This window comes from Anomaloglossus baeobatrachus, chromosome 8 (assembly GCF_048569485.1).
Source record: "Anomaloglossus baeobatrachus isolate aAnoBae1 chromosome 8, aAnoBae1.hap1, whole genome shotgun sequence".
NCBI lineage: Eukaryota > Metazoa > Chordata > Amphibia > Anura > Aromobatidae > Anomaloglossus > Anomaloglossus baeobatrachus.
This window is the reverse complement of record NC_134360.1, coordinates 177,590,134-177,608,118: the sequence shown is the minus strand read 5'-3', so window position 1 is coordinate 177,608,118 and position 17,985 is coordinate 177,590,134. Positions and strand designations below refer to the sequence as shown.

At 44.7% G+C, this 17,985-nt stretch overlaps 1 protein-coding gene across 1 annotated transcript; it reads left to right on the top strand.

The window, feature by feature from the left end:
• Positions 1 to 4,985: 4,985 nt before the first annotated feature.
• Positions 4,986 to 17,316, top strand: LOC142250066 (allograft inflammatory factor 1-like). Its single transcript, XM_075322124.1, has 6 exons — positions 4,986 to 4,995; positions 6,828 to 6,883; positions 8,229 to 8,295; positions 8,705 to 8,746; positions 15,657 to 15,819; positions 17,042 to 17,316. The coding sequence occupies exons 1-6, from the start codon at positions 4,986 to 4,988 to the stop codon at positions 17,244 to 17,246; spliced, it is 543 nt and encodes a 180-aa protein (XP_075178239.1). The 3' UTR covers positions 17,247 to 17,316.
• Positions 17,317 to 17,985: the final 669 nt, after the last annotated feature.

The window sequence follows — 17,985 nt, the reverse complement described above, 5'->3', positions numbered from 1 at the left end:
CCGCCGTCTCTCATTGGTTGCACTCAAATGAGCCCCCTGTGGTGGGCAGGTCTATATTGTACAGTAAAAAAAATAATAAAAAAAGAAAAATTGGTGCATGATCCCCCATATTATGATACCAGCACAGATAAAGCCTGACAGCTGGGGGGCTGGAATTCTCAGGCTGGGGATACCCATGGTTATTAGGCACCTCCCAGCCTAAAAACATCAGCAGCCGCCCAGAATTGCCGCATCCATTAGTTGCGACAGTCCCGGCTCTTCCTATTGCCCTGGTGCGGTGGCAATTGGGGTAATGAGGGAGTTAATGGCAGCCCACAGCATCTACTAAGTTTCTAGATTAGTGATGGAAGGTGTGTATGTGACACCCACATCACTAATCTGAAAGTGAAAGTAAGTAAACAAACACTGAAAAAAAATCATTTATTTGAATTAAAAGACAAAAAAGCTCTCTTTCACCACTTTATTAACCCCTAAAACAACCCTGCAGGTCCGATGTAATCCTCACAAGGTTCCACAACGCTTCCACCACTGCTAAATCTCACAGCAAGCACCATAGAACATGGCTGCCCGCTGTGAGCTCCACGCAGCGACTGAAGTGAGCTGCGCGATCAGCGGTGACGTCACTCAGGTTAGCCTCTGCCACAGCTGGACTCCTCCACCTGTGACTGCAAATCACCTGAGTGATGTCACCGCTGATTGCGTGGCTCACTTCAGTCGCTGCGTGGAGCTCATAACGGGCAGTCACTGGGAGCTTCAGATGTAGCGTTTTTGCCACAGGTGTGTTTCTTGGGGGCCAAAAAACGTGAATTTTTGTGGTCACCACAAAGATGCAACTTGCGCACATAGCCTAAAGGGTGCTTTACACGCTGCGACATCGCTAGCTATAGCACCCGCCCCCATCGTTCGTGTGACATTTGGTGCTCACTGCCGTAGCGAACATTATCGCTACGGCAGCGTCACACGCACATACCTTGTCAGCGACGTTGCTGTGACCGCCGAACAATCCCTCCCTCAAGGGGGAGGTGCGTTCGGCGTCACAGCGACGTCACTAAGCGGCCGGCCAATAGAAGCGGAGGGGCTGAGATGAGCGGGATGTAACATCCCACCCACCTCCTTCCTTCCGCATTGCCGGTAGACGCAGGTAAGGAGATGTTCGTCGCTCCTGCGGTGTCACACATAGCGATGTGTGATGCTGCAGGAACGACGAACAACATCGTACCTGCAGCAGCGATATTAAGGAAAGTAGCGACGTGTTAACGATCACCGTTTTATAACGATTTTGCAATCGTTGCTCCTTGGTGTCACATGCTCGATGTAGCGACCAGTGCTGGATGTGCGTCACTAACGACGTGACCCCGACGATATATCGGTACAGATGTCGCAGCGTGTAATGCACCCTTTACAGCGTAGATAGTCGTATTGAGCTGACCAAGTCCTACAGCATAGATAATCAGGCTGCAGTGACCAAGTCCAACAGTGTAGATAATTGGGCTGCACTGACCATGTCCATCGGCACAGATAATCGGACAACACTGATCAAGGCAAACAGTGTAGATAATCAGGCTGCACTGACCAAGTCAAGGCTGGTTTCACATCAGCGATTTTTTTTTTTTTTGTTTTGAGACAAAAAACGCAAACTGCATGTGACTGGACCCTGTTGAATTTGAGTTGAACGCATGCATTTACTGGATATTGGCATCTGGAGATTCCTGTGTGTGAATGTAGAGGACAGAAAGCAAGACAACAGCGCCATCTAGTGGAAGAAAAGTTCTATTGCCTCATTCACACAAATGATTTGACAACTGGAAATAACTCCAATAGAATAAAGATGGTTATCAAATACAGTATGTATATTTAGCAACGATATGGGAACAGTTTTTTGGAGCTTGTCTGCCTGAAAAAAAAACAAAAAAAACCTTTTGATAGGCTCTGTCTCACCATTTCTATTCTAAAATCACTTTGTTAGTCATATATTTAGGCCCGTTTCACACGTCAGTGAAAAACAGTGACGTTTTTCACTGGCGTGTAAAACACGTACATGTCCCTGCGTGTGCCGTGATTCACGGCACACGTGGGTTGTCTAAGTGCAATCCGGGCTCCGTTCTCCGTGGCCCGTGATTGCACTTAGAAAACAACTCACCTGCTCCCGCTCTCCATGGTGCTGATCGCTCCCGCGGTGCAGCATCCGGCCGGCGGTGACCCCCGCAGCAGCTGCTTCCGGGTCGGCTGTGTCGCGCATAATGAATATGCGTGACAATAATGAGCCGGCTCAGAAGCTGCAAGCTGCACGGGCTGCAGAGGACATCGCTGGACGCCTGGTGAGTAAAAATGATTTCGTTTTTTTCTGGCACGTGTTTCACAGACCACACCACTGTGTGGTCCGTGGAACATCAGTGATGCCAGAAAAAAATGGACATGTCTCCGTGCAGCAATCACGCACACGCGGGTACGCCGCACGGAGACACGTGCAGTGAAAAATCACTGACGTGTGAGCAGACCCATTCATTATAATGGGTCTGTGTATGTCAGTGATTCTGGTATGTAGAAAAAAAAGCACAAACGTACCAGAATCACTGACGTGTGAAAGGGGCCTTAGTCTGTTGAGCTTTTTTCCCCTTTAGGCTGCAGACACATTGGCGTATGGCATCCGATGCTAATTTTTTTTAGGGACCACATCACATTTGAAGTGACTTTCAGAGGCCTAGGTGACAAAAAATACCCAATGATGACATCATTCTAAAAACTGCACCCCTCAAAGTGTTCAAATCCATAATCAAGTTTATTAACCCTTTAGATGCTTCACATGAACTAAGGCAACGTGAAAGGAAAAAATGAAAAGTATACTTTTTCCAAAAAAATGTTACTGTAGCCCAAAATTTTGCATTTTCACAAGAGTAACAGGAGAAAATGCACAATACAATTTGTTGTGTAATTTCTCCTGAGTACAGGGTACCCCACATATGGTGGAAAACTACTGTTTGGGCACACTGCAGGGTTTGGAAGGGAAGGAGCGCCATTAGACTTTTGGAGTGCAAAATTGTCTATAATACATAGCGGATGCCATGTGACATTTTCAGAGCCCCTGATCTACTTAAACAGTGGAAACCCCCCACAAGTGACCCCATTTTGGAAACTAGACCCCTGAAGAAATGTATTTAGATGTGTGACAAGCGAGGAGGACCATGCTCAAGTGCTCAGTAGTCATAACAATTGGACGCTTGGACAGGCTTGAGTATTGAGTATAATGGAAGTCAATGGGGAACTCAAGTAATTTTCCAGAAGATTTTCCCCTTTAAGAAAACAAAAAACGCCAATATGCACTACAGTAAAGTATGATCATAGGAAAAGTGACTAATGCACCACAATACGCAAATGAGTAATATATCAGATACAAAAGTAAGAGGCATGAGCTCTGTGTTCGCACATGAATCTACCTTCCTAGTCCCCAGATTTATAGGCTCCAAAGCGTTCAACTCGTACCTGAGGGTATGTGCGCACGTTGCTTTTTACCTGCTTTTTACCTGCTTTTTTGCTGCTTTTTCTTCTGCGCTGTTTAATGCCAAAATGGATGTGTTCTTCTATTCAAGCAAAGTCTATGGGAATTTGGGTTTCTTGTTCACACTATGTTGTTCAAAATGCTGCCTTTTTGAGGCAGAACTTTGGTCAAAAACTCAGCTTTTCAAAGAAGCAACATGTCAATTGTTTTTGCCATTTGGGATTTGCACTGCAAAGCTGAGTTTTTGACCAAAGTTCTGCCACAAAAAGGCAGCATTTTGAACAACATAGTGTGAACAAGAAACCCAAATTCCCATAGACTTTGCTTGAATAGAAGAACACATCCATTTTGGCATTAAACAGCGCAGAAGAAAAAGCAGCAAAAAAGCAGGTAAAAAGCAGGTAAAAAGCAACGTGCGCACATACCCTAAAGGAGACATCCAAAATGATGAGCCTGGTTCATGAATTCGGGACATTAAAAAAAGAAAAGGTTTTTGTTTTTTTTTGTTTTATATATATATATATATATATATATATATATATATATATATATATATATATATATATATATATATATAAACAACCCTTTAGACCAAAAACTCATGTTTTGCAAAATATTGCAAAAATTATACCTAAATGCTTGGTGTAACAGAATCAATTGCGGGAAAGAGGAGGGAATAGGGATGGAATAGAATACAGTTGGAGTACACTTCTCAAAAACTCGCCAATGTTAACGTCCGAAAAACCCTAAACTACCCCCATAATGCTAAACTAAAATGAAACAAAAAAAAAAATACAGGAGAACATATATGAAGTATATGTCCAAAAAGGCACAAATTGAAAGATGAATTTGGTGCATACAGTAGGCGTAAAAAAAAAAAAAAAAAAAAAAAAATGTAAACACAACAAGAAACAGGCGCAAATGGAATAATGAATTGGACAAATTATATTTGCTTTTACAACAGGTAACAGTGATGGCACAACATTTTCCTAAACGTTTTATTTGACCACAAAGATATTTATGCTATGTGCACACGCTGAGTATTTCATGTAGAAGTTTTCTGCACCAAATCTGCAATTTCTGGCAGAAAAACGTACCAAAAACTTGCGTTTTTTCATAATGAAGTCAATGGGTGGAGGGGCTGAAAAACAAAGGCAAAAACACTGAAAGAATTGACATGCTGCAGATTATTTTCTGCACCAAATCTGCAAGGAAAAAATAAGCAACATTTGCACAACACTTAAGAATTCTCACTGACTTTGCTGGCATCAGGATAGACATGCAGATTTGTGACAAAACAGCACCATAAAACACATGAAAAACTCATCAAAAAATGCACTGTGTGCACACAGCCTAGACTGCTCACATTAACCCCTATGTGTCACACAGCTTAGGGAAAACTTTAATTAATTCCTCCTCCTCCAGGTGTAACTCATTACTTATATCCTGGTGGAAAGGGCTCAGCTCACTGTAGAGCAGGGCGATCACAATGGATTTGGGTGAGACATGTTGAGCATTTCTAGAATGGAAGCGTTTCTTCAAGTCTTTCTACAGATTTTAGGGTTTTGGTTTTATTACCTGAGACACTTCTGCCAGTATTGTCTGCAGGTTTAGGCCGGAAACTTGTGAGCGTGTCTCCTTCATTCTCCATTCTCTGTTTTATTCTCTGCTCCTACTGCCTTTTTAAAGCTTTAAAGAAAGGATTTCAACTTAAGGCCTCATTCAAATCTGCGTCCCCTTATTTTTAGGTTCTTGTTTGTACCTGGTTTTTGACCATAAGTTAAAGGAGAGACGGAGATAATTGAAACAAGTCTCTTAATTTTTGTTTTAGTTCCTCCTGTATACAAAAAAAGATGGTGTGCTTTTTGCCTTTAAAGTTTTGTGATGGGCCCAGGGTGCTCTTCATGTTCTATTTGGATTACAGCTGATGAAGAAAAAATAATATATAATATATATATATATATATATATATATATATATATATATATATATATATATATATAATCTATCTATCTCTTTCGTGTGTGTACATACATTATATATAGGTGTGTGTACACACACACACACACACACACACACACACACACACACACACACACACACACACGTGTATATATATTTGTGGGGTTTTTTTTATATTATTTTTTTTTTTTGCATTAATTGATAATTGGGTTCACGTCTCCTGTAAGGAATTAATATTATGTACTGATCCTAGTAGCAAGAAACCATATAGACTCAGTTGGTAGTCCTGTGTATAGAGCAATTCTCCAGAGAGGCAATATCTGTGATCTGTTTTACTATTCTCAAGTGTATGAGCACATATTTTTTTTTTTTTAACAATATCACTCATATCTTTATTTTCCCAGTTTTTTTGATGGGTGGATACATGAATTAGATACTAGAAATATCCCAAAGTGTAAAGCTCCTTTTTCTATTTCTGCTACCTAGTATCTTAGGCTCAAGACACACACTGGCATTTAGCATCTGATGTGTTATGCTAATGACTCCCGCTCTGCTGTGAGTGTAAAGGTCCAGTCACACACAACGACTTACCAGCGATCCTGACAACGATACGACCTGATAAGGATCGCTGGTAAGTCGCTGCTGAGATGTCATAGTCAGGCCTAACCAACGACGCAGTAATGATAAGCAACCTGTATAACAATCTCGGCAAGCGTTGGGACAGTGTTAGGAGGTCGTTGGTAGGTGTCAAACACAGCGATGCGTATTGCTCAGCAGGACATCATCTTTGAAGAAAATGGTCCGGACTATTTGGCAACAACTAGCGATCTCCCAGCAGGGGCCTGATCGCTGGTAGGTGTCACACATGACTAGATCGCTGGCGAGATCGTTACTGCGTCACAGAATCTGTGACTCGGCAACAATCTCGTTGTGTGTGATGGGGCCTCAAGCCAAGTGTCATTATACTGTGATGTGATTCTGTGATCGGAGCACAGCTGCAGAGAGGAGGGAGGGACTAATCTCCTCATATTCTCCTTCAGCTGATGCGTATATCACACCGCACTCCAGTGTAATGCGAGCGCATTGCAATGTTTCGCTTGCACCTATAGACTTGTATTGGTGTGAAAGAAAACGAATCAAACTCCACCCGCATCATGCTGTGATTGTTTTCTCTCTGGTTAGGGCTGAGAAAAATAACGGCTCATGGGAGCGGCCCCATAGAGTAACATTGGTCTGAAAGGAATGGTTTTTGGGGTTTGGTGTTTTTTTTTTGTTTTTTGTTTTTTATCGCATTCCACTTGCACCATTTTACTTGCTGTGTGTCCTTAGCCTTACAGTTGAGATCACTTCACCTTGTATTTTTTTGCAGGGAAACAGATACAAAGACGAACGAAGTTAGAATTTCATATTGATCACACAAACCAGGTCAGTATCCCTCCACTTGCACGACGGTATTCCACTTTGCTCCTTTAATTGAAATGGCTTTAGAACATGAAGTGCATGTGACACATGATGAGTAGTAGTGCCAATTCTTGCACCTTTACAATTCTGCTTTCCTACCAAAGCAAAGCTAGATTATTGGAGCCAGATTCTGTGCAAAATAGTCTATGGCCGCACTATGATGACTGATTAAAAAAATAAAATATGAGCTACAATTTGTCTGTTTGCTGCCTAAGGCACCTACATTGATAGTTTTGGAGCATGCACTCCCCTGACACTGCGGTGTTGTGGAGACTTAATTCTGCTATACCATGCACTATTGTAGAAAACTGTGTGTGTGTGTGTGTAATATATACCCCATTTATTATCAAAGCTTCATTTAAGGCCTTACTGCTCATGCCAGTGGTACCACCTTTACTTCTAACACCAAGGGAACATGCCCTGTCACACCGGTGGACACAGACAGAAGAGGGACCCCCTGTGCAAGAACAATACTGGCCCTTATAGTCCAATAACTTAGAGGTATGCACAATCCCCCCCCCCCCCTTACTTCCTGGACCCCTTCATGGTTAAACCCATGATCTGTCCTCCTCTGCCCAGCTGGACTTCCGCCCCCACAAATGAACTGTGTGCATATGGAAATATTTCCTTTTAGGTGCAGTGTATGAGGCACATGTTGCCTGAGTATTTCTTGCCAGATTTTGTAACCATTGAGCAAAAATATCTGCCGCAAGGCACCAAGTGACATTTTCCCACATGACGTCTCCTCGACCTGCAGTATCTTTTACCCCGGTATACATAGAGGAAAGGGTTAAGTAATCTGTGATATTACTCAACGCGTTGTACACCAGTGATTTTGATTTCTGAAGTAGGAGTTGTTTAGACTTTGAAACGCATTGAATAATATCACAAAGATTATTTCTCCAGAGTATTTTTCTTCTATCCACACCGCAGCGCAGGTTAATCCTTTCCCCTACATATACAGATTCATCCTCTTGGTCTGCGGCAGCCAACGTGGTGATCTGTCATGCTTTCATGGTAGTTGTGACCCTCACAACTCTCCCAGGGGAATGTCTTCCATGCCATTTTTATTCTGGTTCCACCAGGATAAGACGTCATCTGCGCCTTTGTCTCCTCCAGACATTTATCTTCTAACCCAGGAATGGTGACACTATTGACCATAATGGCTCCCCAGACCCTGCAGTATGCAGCAGAAGGTGCCCTCCCTGTGCGTACAATGGCGCAAATTACACAATGCAATTAAAAAACACCTATGAGGTTTGCTTTTGATAAGACAAAAGATAACTCAGCGATTTCTTATCCAAAACAGGAGTATCTAGAAGATGAACCATTTCGAGATATTTCCAACTTGGACGTCAAGCTAGAAAAACTGAAACGTGAGTATCTATTAGCTTTCTGTGGGTCAAACTATATAATAAGCGAGTGAGTATTTAAGGTTATAGGATAGAACTGTAATCTGAATTTCTGTGCTCCTTGAAATGTGAAAAGCAAAGTGGTATTCCCATCTCCAAGACCATATCCAAATATGTAGTAGGTGTAAATATTAATCACATACCTCCAATTTGAAATGTAGTTAAGTTATTAAATTGCAATGTCTGTTACCTCGTGTGCAGGGCATTACAGTAGATTGGGTAGCCATGGTTACGTCCACTCATATAGTGACAGTTGCTCGTGGTTGTAACCATGGATACCTAAGCTATACTGCCCTCCATATTGTTTGAATCATGTATAGTAGGAGCCCACTGTTCTCTTGCTGAGGCTAAGATCCATTTTTGTCTTTTTCAGGTGCATTCTTGAGACATGACCCTACCAGTGATGGAGAAATAGGTAAGTCCTCTAGGTAAATCCTACTCCTTACATGACTGGCTATAAACCTAAAAATAATTGTGTGTTTGTGATTTTGGGCAAAGGGACAACATAATAATAAATACAGGCAATATAGTATGTGCTATGCAGTGCAAATAATTTACAAGAATGGGCCGTAAGTTCACAAAGATGTAATATATAAACACATCCATATTCATAATATACGAAGTGGTATAAAAACCAATGTCAGTGCAACAAGGATCATACATTACTTGTATAGAGACCTGTGGATCAGGGTATAAAACACAATGTGCATAACTATTGTAATGATCTACCACCTATCAGAAGATCTAGTGCCATATAACACATTTCAGCGCATGCCTGAAGAAGGAAGCGGCGAAACGTGCATTAGTACTGACGCCATTGCACTATGCAAGGACTTTCTGGTATGGGTTCATGTTTACACTTACTATAATCCTGTTTATTGTTTATAATCCTGTTCTTATATGGCACTAAATTAGGAGAGAAAAGGCGCAATAGGGTATTACCCGATTTACTGGGTAAAAGGTATAAGGAAATGGTGCACTCACCTGATCGGGTTGTGCCAGTCACAACCCCTTTAGTGGCATGAGCGAGTGCTAAAATGGTCCAGCAGCAGCCCTGTTGTACAAGCGAGACATCAAATTCGGAACTGGAGGAAAACAGGTTTAACACCGCGCTTGAAGACCACGAATATCAGTGTTGAACACACAATTCTTTTATTTCATTTCATTCCTACGCGTTTCGGAGACCACAACTGCCTCCTTCTTCAGGGAAAAGATCTTATATGGCACTAGGCACTTATTGGTATGATAGATCATTACTATAGGCAGGCATTTTGTTTTATACCCTGATCCACATGTCTCTATACAAGTAATGTATGATGCATGTTGCACTGACATTGGTTATGCATAGTCACTTGGTATATTAAGGACATGCGTGTATTTATATTATATTTCTCTATTTCATATTTCTGCATGTATATCCCATTGTTGTAAATTATTTGCTAAGTTGTTTTTTTTTTAAGTATTTCTTAACGCCATTATATGTGTATAATATTTTATTGTTTATATTGCTCGTTGTTTGCGCCTATTATTGCATATTCCACCTTAACACCTTTAGTGCTAGTATTTGCTTGTACAAGTGTATAGCCATATAGATACTATTGTTCCCCCTTTTGACCATTCCTACATAACTGAATAGAGAACAAAAGAAAAAAAACGAACAAACGTCTATAATAATTCCAAACTTTATTATATTAAAAACCAATAAATAGTCACATGAGACACCAACTATAGCGTCACAACCTGAGCAAATATGTATAAATGTGAAGCCCCACAGGTGTTGTGTCGGTGCATTACCTTCAGGGACTCCACTCAGCTGGATCTGGTCACAGGTAGGAGATCTTCTTCTTGTCGTGACGCCACTCTCAGTATTGCGGTCAGTGGGGACCGCCACTGCAGATTAAGGGACGCCTGGGGCTGATGATATGTGCAGTTAGTTGGAATAGCCTCCTGAGAGTGAGGCAAGCCCCAGGGCCCTGTGTAGGTGCGTAGTACCACAAGGCGCAGAATGACTCAACACAGGCAGGATGTCTTTCAGGGTTTTTTTACTCACAGTTGATAGGGTGAGTAACCCGGGCGTAGCTGGGATGAACCAAGTGGGAACCAGGTGTCCTTCAGGCTGACTTGTGAGGGTGACTACTAACTCGCCTTCCTTAGCCCTTGGTGGTTTGGGGTAACCCCGACTTTGAGTCCCTATGGGGGTCACCCAGGGAAGATGCTGCAGCCTCTCTCCCCTTCGTTTGCCGTTTGCTTGTCGCCTGGGCCAGGCCACTCCAGCTGCTTGCCTCCTGTGACCTATGGGCCCTAACTGTGGCTACGTGGCTGCGGCTTTTGTGGTGTTGTGGCGTGGGCTTTGAGAGCCCCACACCGGCAGGTTTAGCAAAAGAAAGCTGGATCTATCTCCGCTTCGGGATCTGCCGCCCGTTTGGGCCTGGTACTCTCCAGCAGTCTCCTTACTTCCCACTCCGCGCTCTCTCTCTAGCTGAGATGGGTTTCGGGTAGCACTCCTAGTTGACCGTTCTCCCCCGTCGGTAGCCACTGCGCGGACGCTGTCAGACTACAGCAGCCCAGGGGAAGGGGTCAGCTCTCCTCGGAGCTCCCTGGACTCTGCTCTGAACCAGCTCACATCTGGGACCTTCACTGCTGCTCCTGTCAGAGCTTCACTTTCCTGCTCCTCACTCCTCCACACTCTGCTGCAGACTCTAGACTGTTTACTCCTCCTTTTCCTTTTGTGCCTGCCTACGCCACCTAGCAACCAGACTCTCTTACCACACCCCTTGAGAGGAGATGGAGGCTTTTGGCCCCCTCCACTATTCCAGTGGAGGTGAAGGCTTTTCCCCCTCCTGGGATCCCCAGGGGTCCTCTCATGGGTACATGTGTGAGACCTGATCACTATGCGCCTGTGTACCACACCCCGGTCAGCCTTCTGGATTACCTGTATTGTACTGTCCCCAGCATGGGTGCCGTACTCAGTGGTGCCTGACCAGGTCAGGGGCGCCACATAAACAGTATAAGATCAACAATGATTCATTATACCACCATAGAAGGAGGGGGAAAAAAAGTAACGTGTGCAATAAAGGGTTAATAAACCATAAATAAGTGTTACTTGTCATTTGTATGTGCTGCCATAATGGGTATTACTGCAAAATTGCTAGGAGACAAGTAGATCACATAAAAGGGTTAAATTAACCATGTATAATACTGTTACTTGTCAGATGTATGTGCTGCCATAATAAGTAGTGTGACTCCCTGGCCGGGCCAGGTAGTCACAAATAGGGCCCCGCATTACACCTTTCCCCCACAGGTAACACACAGCCATCCTTAAAACCCTAGTCACCCCCCTAAGGGCTTGATACACACCAGGGGGCGGAATCAGGTGGTTGGAAGACGCCCACCGAGGAGTTTTAGGGCAGCTTCTCACTTGCGAGTTTCTCGCAGTAGAGCAATGCGAGAAAATCTCGCATTGGAATTGGACACATGTTAGTGAATGATTCAGCTCTCATCTGCGATTTTTTTTTTTTTTTTTTTCTTTTTTTTTTTTTTTTTTTTCCCTCAGTCCAAGTCGGACTGAGAGAAAAATCGCAGCATGCTGCTTTTTTGCGAGTTTCTACTGCGAGTCTCTCCAATGCAAGTCTATGGGAGCGTGTAAAAAATCGGATGTCACGGGACGGCACTCACACCATCCTAGTGACATCCGATTTTCTAAATACATTTCTCGCATGTTTCCTAAAACACTGGAAACGAGCGATGTCTCCCAATGTCTGTCAATCACTATTCTGTCAATCGGTCTCTCCCTCTCGGTCTCTATTCTCTCTGTCGGTCCGTCGCTATCTCTGTCCCTCTCTCACAGTCTGTCGGTCATTTTCCCCTCCTCTCTCATACTCACCGTTCCCCGATCTCCAGCGCGGCGCTGCACGGCATTCACACTGCTGCGGCGGCTTTTACTATTTTGAAAAAGCCGGCCGCTCATTAAACAATCTCGTATTCCCTGCTTTCCCCGCCCACAGGCGCCTATGATTGGTTGCAGTGAGACACGCCCTCACGCTGAGTGACAGGTGTCTCACTGCAACCAATCACAGCAGCCGGTGGGCGGGTCTATACTGTGCAGTGAAATAAATAATTAAAAAAAAATGGTTTTCGGTCCCCCCCCAATTTTAATACCAGCCAGATAAAGCCATACGGCTGAAGGCTGGTATTCTCAGGATGGGGAGCCCCCCAGCCTAACAATATCAGTCAGCAGCCGCCCAGAATTGCCGCATACATTATATGCGACAGTTCTGGGACTGTACCCGGCTCTTCCCGATTTTTACCCTGGTGCGTTGGCAAATCGGGGTAATGAGTTAATGGCAGCCCATAGCTGCCACTAAATCCTAGATTAATCATGTCAGGCGTCTGAGACACCCTCCATGATTAATCTGTAAGTTACAGTAAATACACACACACACACACACACACACACACACACACACACACACACACACACACACACACACACACACACACACACACACACACACACACACACACACACACACACACACACACACACACACACACACACACACACACACACACACACGAAAAAAAATAATTTATTAGAAATAAAAAACACAAACAAATTCCCTCATCACCAATTTAATAAGCCCCAAAAAGCCCTCCATGTCCGGCGTAATCCACGGACCTCCAACGTCGCTTCCAGCATGAAGGTGACAGGAGCTGCAGCAGACACCGCCGCTCCGGTCACCTCCACACAGCAACTGAGGTGAGTAGCGCGATCAGCTGAGCTGTCACTGAGGTTAATCGCGGCCACCGCTGGATCCAGTGACAGTGGGTAACCTCAGTGACAGCTCAGCTGATCGCGATACTCACCTCAGTTGCTGTGTGGAGGTGACCGGAGCGGCGGTGTCTGCTGCAGCTCCTGTCACCTTCATGCTGGAAGCGACGCTGGAGGTCCGTGGATTACGCCGGACATGGAGGGCTTTTTGGGGCTTATTAAATTGGTGATGAGGGAATTTGTTTGTGTTTTTTATTTCTAATAAATTATTTTTTTCATGTGTGTGTGTTTATTTACTGTAACTTACAGATTAATCATGGAGGGTGTCTCAGACGCCTGACATGATTAATCTAGGATTTAGTGGCAGCTATGGGCTGCCATTAACTCCTTATTACCCCGATTTGCCAACGCACCAGGGTAAATCGGGAAGAGCCGAGTACAGTCCCAGAACTGTCGCATCTAATGTATGAGGCAATTCTGGGCGGCTGCTGACTGATATTGTTAGGCTGGGGGGCTCCCCATAACGTGGAGCTCCCCATCCTGAGAATACCAGCCTTCAGCCGTATGGCTTTATCTGGCTGGTATTAAAATTGGGGGGGGGACCGAAAACCATTTTTTTAATTATTTCACTGCACAGTATAGACCCGCCCACCGGCTGCTGTGATTGGTTGCAGTGAGACACCTGTCACTCAGCATGAGGGCGTGTCTCACTGCAACCAATCATAGGAGCCTGTGGGCGGGGAAAGCAGGGAATACGAGATTGTTTAATGAGCGGCCGGCTTTTTCAAAATAGTAAAAGCCGCCGGAGCTGTGAGAAAGCCGTGCAGCGCCGCGCCGGGGATCGGTGAGTATGAGAGAGGGCTGCTAACTTCAGTCACTCAGGAGATTAGCGGTCACCGGTGAGTCCTTCACGGGTGACAGCTAATCAGGACGCGGCACAGACAGAGCCGCAGCATGACAATGAAGTCGGGTGAAGTTCACCAGAGTTCATTCTGATTGTGCGGCTCTGTCTGTGTCTGCTGTCAGCTGCCATTAAGCTCTGCTGCATGGCTGTCTGTGTCTGCTGTCAGCGGCCATGTAGCAGAGCTGAATGGCAGATGACATAGTAAAAAATACGCATTACACTCGCATTACACACGCATTACAGACGCTAGTAAAATCATTATTCAGAAAAAGCATCGCACTTGCGTTGCACTCGGACCTAACGTGAACTAAAATCAGCCGAGTTTTTTTTCAGCCCAGTCGGACCGATTTTACTCGCATAGATGTGTTTCCAGCCTTAGACCGCTCGGGGCAGGGCAAAGTCAGTTCAGACAGATCAGTGGTAGAGATCAAGTAGAGTGGAGGTCAGGCCTGTGTCTGGGCCTGAGACAAACTGACAGGTACCAGGGTAGGAGCCCTGATTCCTTTGGCTAGGAGGCAGACGGCAGTCTCCGTCTGCAGGAGCCGGGAAGACTGCTCGGTGGAACCGTGGTGGACCCGGGACAGGGTTGTAGCCCGCCGGTACAGACCCGGGGAACCGACTCGGAAACCGGAGCACACAGGGGGGTACTCAGACCCTGAAGCTAGGTCCAGAAGCAACTGGAACTGGTTAACTGATTGGGTGGGACAGGACCTCTAGTCCTGGCCACAAAGTCCCGATTTGAAGGCAACAGCCCACCAAGGGTGATAACGGGCCACCGCCACGGCTCCTTAGGCGACAACCAGCTGGGAGCGGACTCCTGAAGTTGCAAGCACAGGCAGTCCACCATTCTAAAACAGGTGCAGGAGAAAGACAGACCACCAGCCGGGTGGGGGAACCTGAACGCAGCCGGCTGCGGGCACCGACCACAATCACCTTGGTTTACCAGAGACTTGTGTGTTTTCTAATAGTGAGTACATCAGCACCCTGCGGTCGCCCTTCTCCCTGCACTGCCAAACCCCAAAACACCAACGGGTCCTGGGGCCACCATCCCTGCCCACGGAGGGGTTAACAACTTGCTGCACAACATCTCCCCCGGGTGCCCCGTAACTGCAGCGGTGGTGTCCAATATCGCCACATACCGTGGGTGGCATCACGAACTCCGTACGGCCCAGCCCGTACATATACATCCTACATCCACCATCCCATCACCCCCCCCTTTTCACTTAGTGACCGAGACCCCCCCCCGGTCCGGAGACCCCCGAGCCACCCACAGAAGGACCGGATCTGAGCAGCTCGGCTGCCGAGAGCAGGGCGGTACAGTAGCACTGTAGAATTGCTGGGAAACAGGGAGGGCACAAACACCTGACCATGCAGCAGTGATCAAAAAGTAATAACGCAGTCTAGGTGCTGGTGCAATTGGTACACGCTGAAAAGATGTAATTACCAGACTGGTAGTGGCACCAGACACCAAGCTCAAAGTTGTGACGCCTTCCCAGACGCTGGCGTTTCGGCTTTCCTTCTTCAAGTCCCTTCTGAAGAAGGAACGCATCTTTTTATTTATCTTTTAATCTTGGTGTGTGGTATGAGACTTTCTTGAACAATATTTGTGATTTTTTTTTTTTTTTTTTTTTATTTTTTTTTTATATCTAGATTATATAGCATGTAAGGCAATGGCTCTGGAACTTGGCATTTCCAGAAGTTTGGCTGAGCTGCAGATGAGGGTGCAGGATATAATTGGCACTACTAGGAATGCCCTATCTTATAGAGACTGTGCCATGATGATGCTGGGCCGACGCTCTACTATGCGCCAGAGGTAACTACTCATACGGAGATTCTAATCTTGGATCATTGGCTGATGCAAAGTTTATACCTTTTTATGATATATAGAGATATTATCAGATATGCCTTGTGACCTTAAGACCATGTGTATCTCACTGCTGGGAGACACTGGTTGCCAATCCCAAGAAGAACACACTAAATATATGATGTGGGCACTACTGAAAGATATATTTCTGATTAACTCCAGCCAAAGTGTCTGTGTGTCTGTGTGTCTGTGTGTCTGTGTGTCTGTGTGTCTGTGTGTCTGTGTGTCTGTGTGTCTGTGTGTCTGTGTGTCTGTGTGTCTGTGTGTCTGTGTGTCTGTGTGTCTGTGTGTCTGTGTGTCTGTGTGTCTGTGTGTCTGTGTGTCTGTGTGTCTGTGTGTCTGTGTGTCTGTGTGTCTGTGTGTCTGTGTGTCTGTGTGTCTGTGTGTCTGTGTGTCTGTGTGTCTGTGTGTCTGTGTGTCTGTGTGTCTGTGTGTCTGTGTGTCTGTGTGTCTGTGTGTCTGTGTGTCTGTGTGTCTGTGTGTCTGTGTGTCTGTGTGTCTGTGTGTCTGTGTGTCTGTGTGTCTGTGTGTCTGTGTGTCTGTGTGTCTGTGTGTCTGTGTGTCTGTGTGTCTGTGTGTCTGTGTGTCTGTGTGTCTGTGTGTCTGTGTGTCTGTGTGTCTGTGTGTCTGTGTGTCTGTGTGTCTGTGTGTCTGTGTGTCTGTGTGTCTGTGTGTCTGTGTGTCTGTGTGTCTGTGTGTCTGTGTGTCTGTGTGTCTGTGTGTCTGTGTGTCTGTGTGTCTGTGTGTCTGTGTGTCTGTGTGTCTGTTTCCAGTAGTGCCCACATCATATATTTAGCGTGTTCTGCATGCCTTGTCTTAAGCCGCAAGGCAACTTGTGGCCACACAGTGTAATTTTACTCCACTATCACAACTAATTTTATATTACTTGTATGTGGTTGCTTTGCAAATCTGAACCTTCTGAGGTTGGTGCTAAGCGTGCAATGACTTCAGAATCGCCATGTGTCACCAGTCTATAGGCTTAACGCTGAATCAGCAGTGCTTTTACAGTACTTACAAAATCCTACTTGGACCACACTTGGGAAATGCTGTACCATTTTTGGCACCTGTGCAGGATAATTGGTAGGTAACCAAAGGAAAATGGGTGGACTACAGTACCAGTTTGTATACAGTTTGTTTTTTGTTTTTTTTTTGTTTTTTCCTTTCTTTAAAGGATAATGAGGTACACTGGTCAAGGTGGAAACTTTGAGAATCGTCCCTGTTGGTTGGATCGCATGAAGCCGTTATACGTCAGTCACTTGGAAATCACTTTATCTTCTAGTCTTCAATCTCCAATTACACTGCTCCCTCCTCCACCTCCCCCATCTCCTGCTGACATGGCCACCATGGAAAATACAAACCCCTATCCTGCTGCATGACAACCGTTCTCGAAGACATTGATAGTGGGGGGTTATTTTTGTTTTTGTTTTGTCTTTTAATTATTTTTGTACGCAAATGTGAGTTAATAAATGTGAATAACAAAATATTGCGTGCGTGTTTTTTGTGTATTGACTCGAACAGGCACACGGCTTTTGAATTTACTTAACCCATACTTTGTCTGCATATTTGTCGTTATGAAAAATGTATACAAATCTTCTAGGGAAAATTGGTCACTGAAAATTGGCTCTGAAAAACAATAATTTCTTGAAATGCCAGATTAAGCTGCGTTTAAAAAAAAAAAAAAAGTGTGTAAATCCCATTTGTCTTTGCTGGAACTGTAAGATTTTATTTAATACTTTAGCCTTAATTAACTTTATTTGAATAAAGACGCTCCAAAATACTTAACCATTTTTAATGGACGCAATATCTTTATAATAAAAATCAAGTAAATTATCACTTTCCACACAATTACGGCCCTTATGGAACTCAATCTTATAAGTAATGGATAGCAAAACCTAAAACGGCATTACAACAAATTATTTATCATACCATTCATTCCATGGCACTTTACATGTGAAAAGGCTATTTATAATAAAGTACAATACTACTGAACAATACAAGGTACAGGAGGAGAGGACCCTGCCCATGAGGGCTCACTGCCTACAAGGGATGGGTGAAGATACAGTAGGCGAGGACAGAGCTAGTCCTGCAGCGGCATAGTAGACTGAGGGTTACTGC

Bases quoted from the DNA above. Each gene is read 5' to 3' on its own strand.
- LOC142250066 (XM_075322124.1), top strand. The intron at 8,747-15,656 runs GTAAGTCCTCTA...TTTTATATCTAG, and splicing joins TACCAGTGATGGAGAAATAG to ATTATATAGCATGTAAGGCA. The intron at 15,820-17,041 runs GTAACTACTCAT...CTTTCTTTAAAG, and splicing joins CGCTCTACTATGCGCCAGAG to GATAATGAGGTACACTGGTC.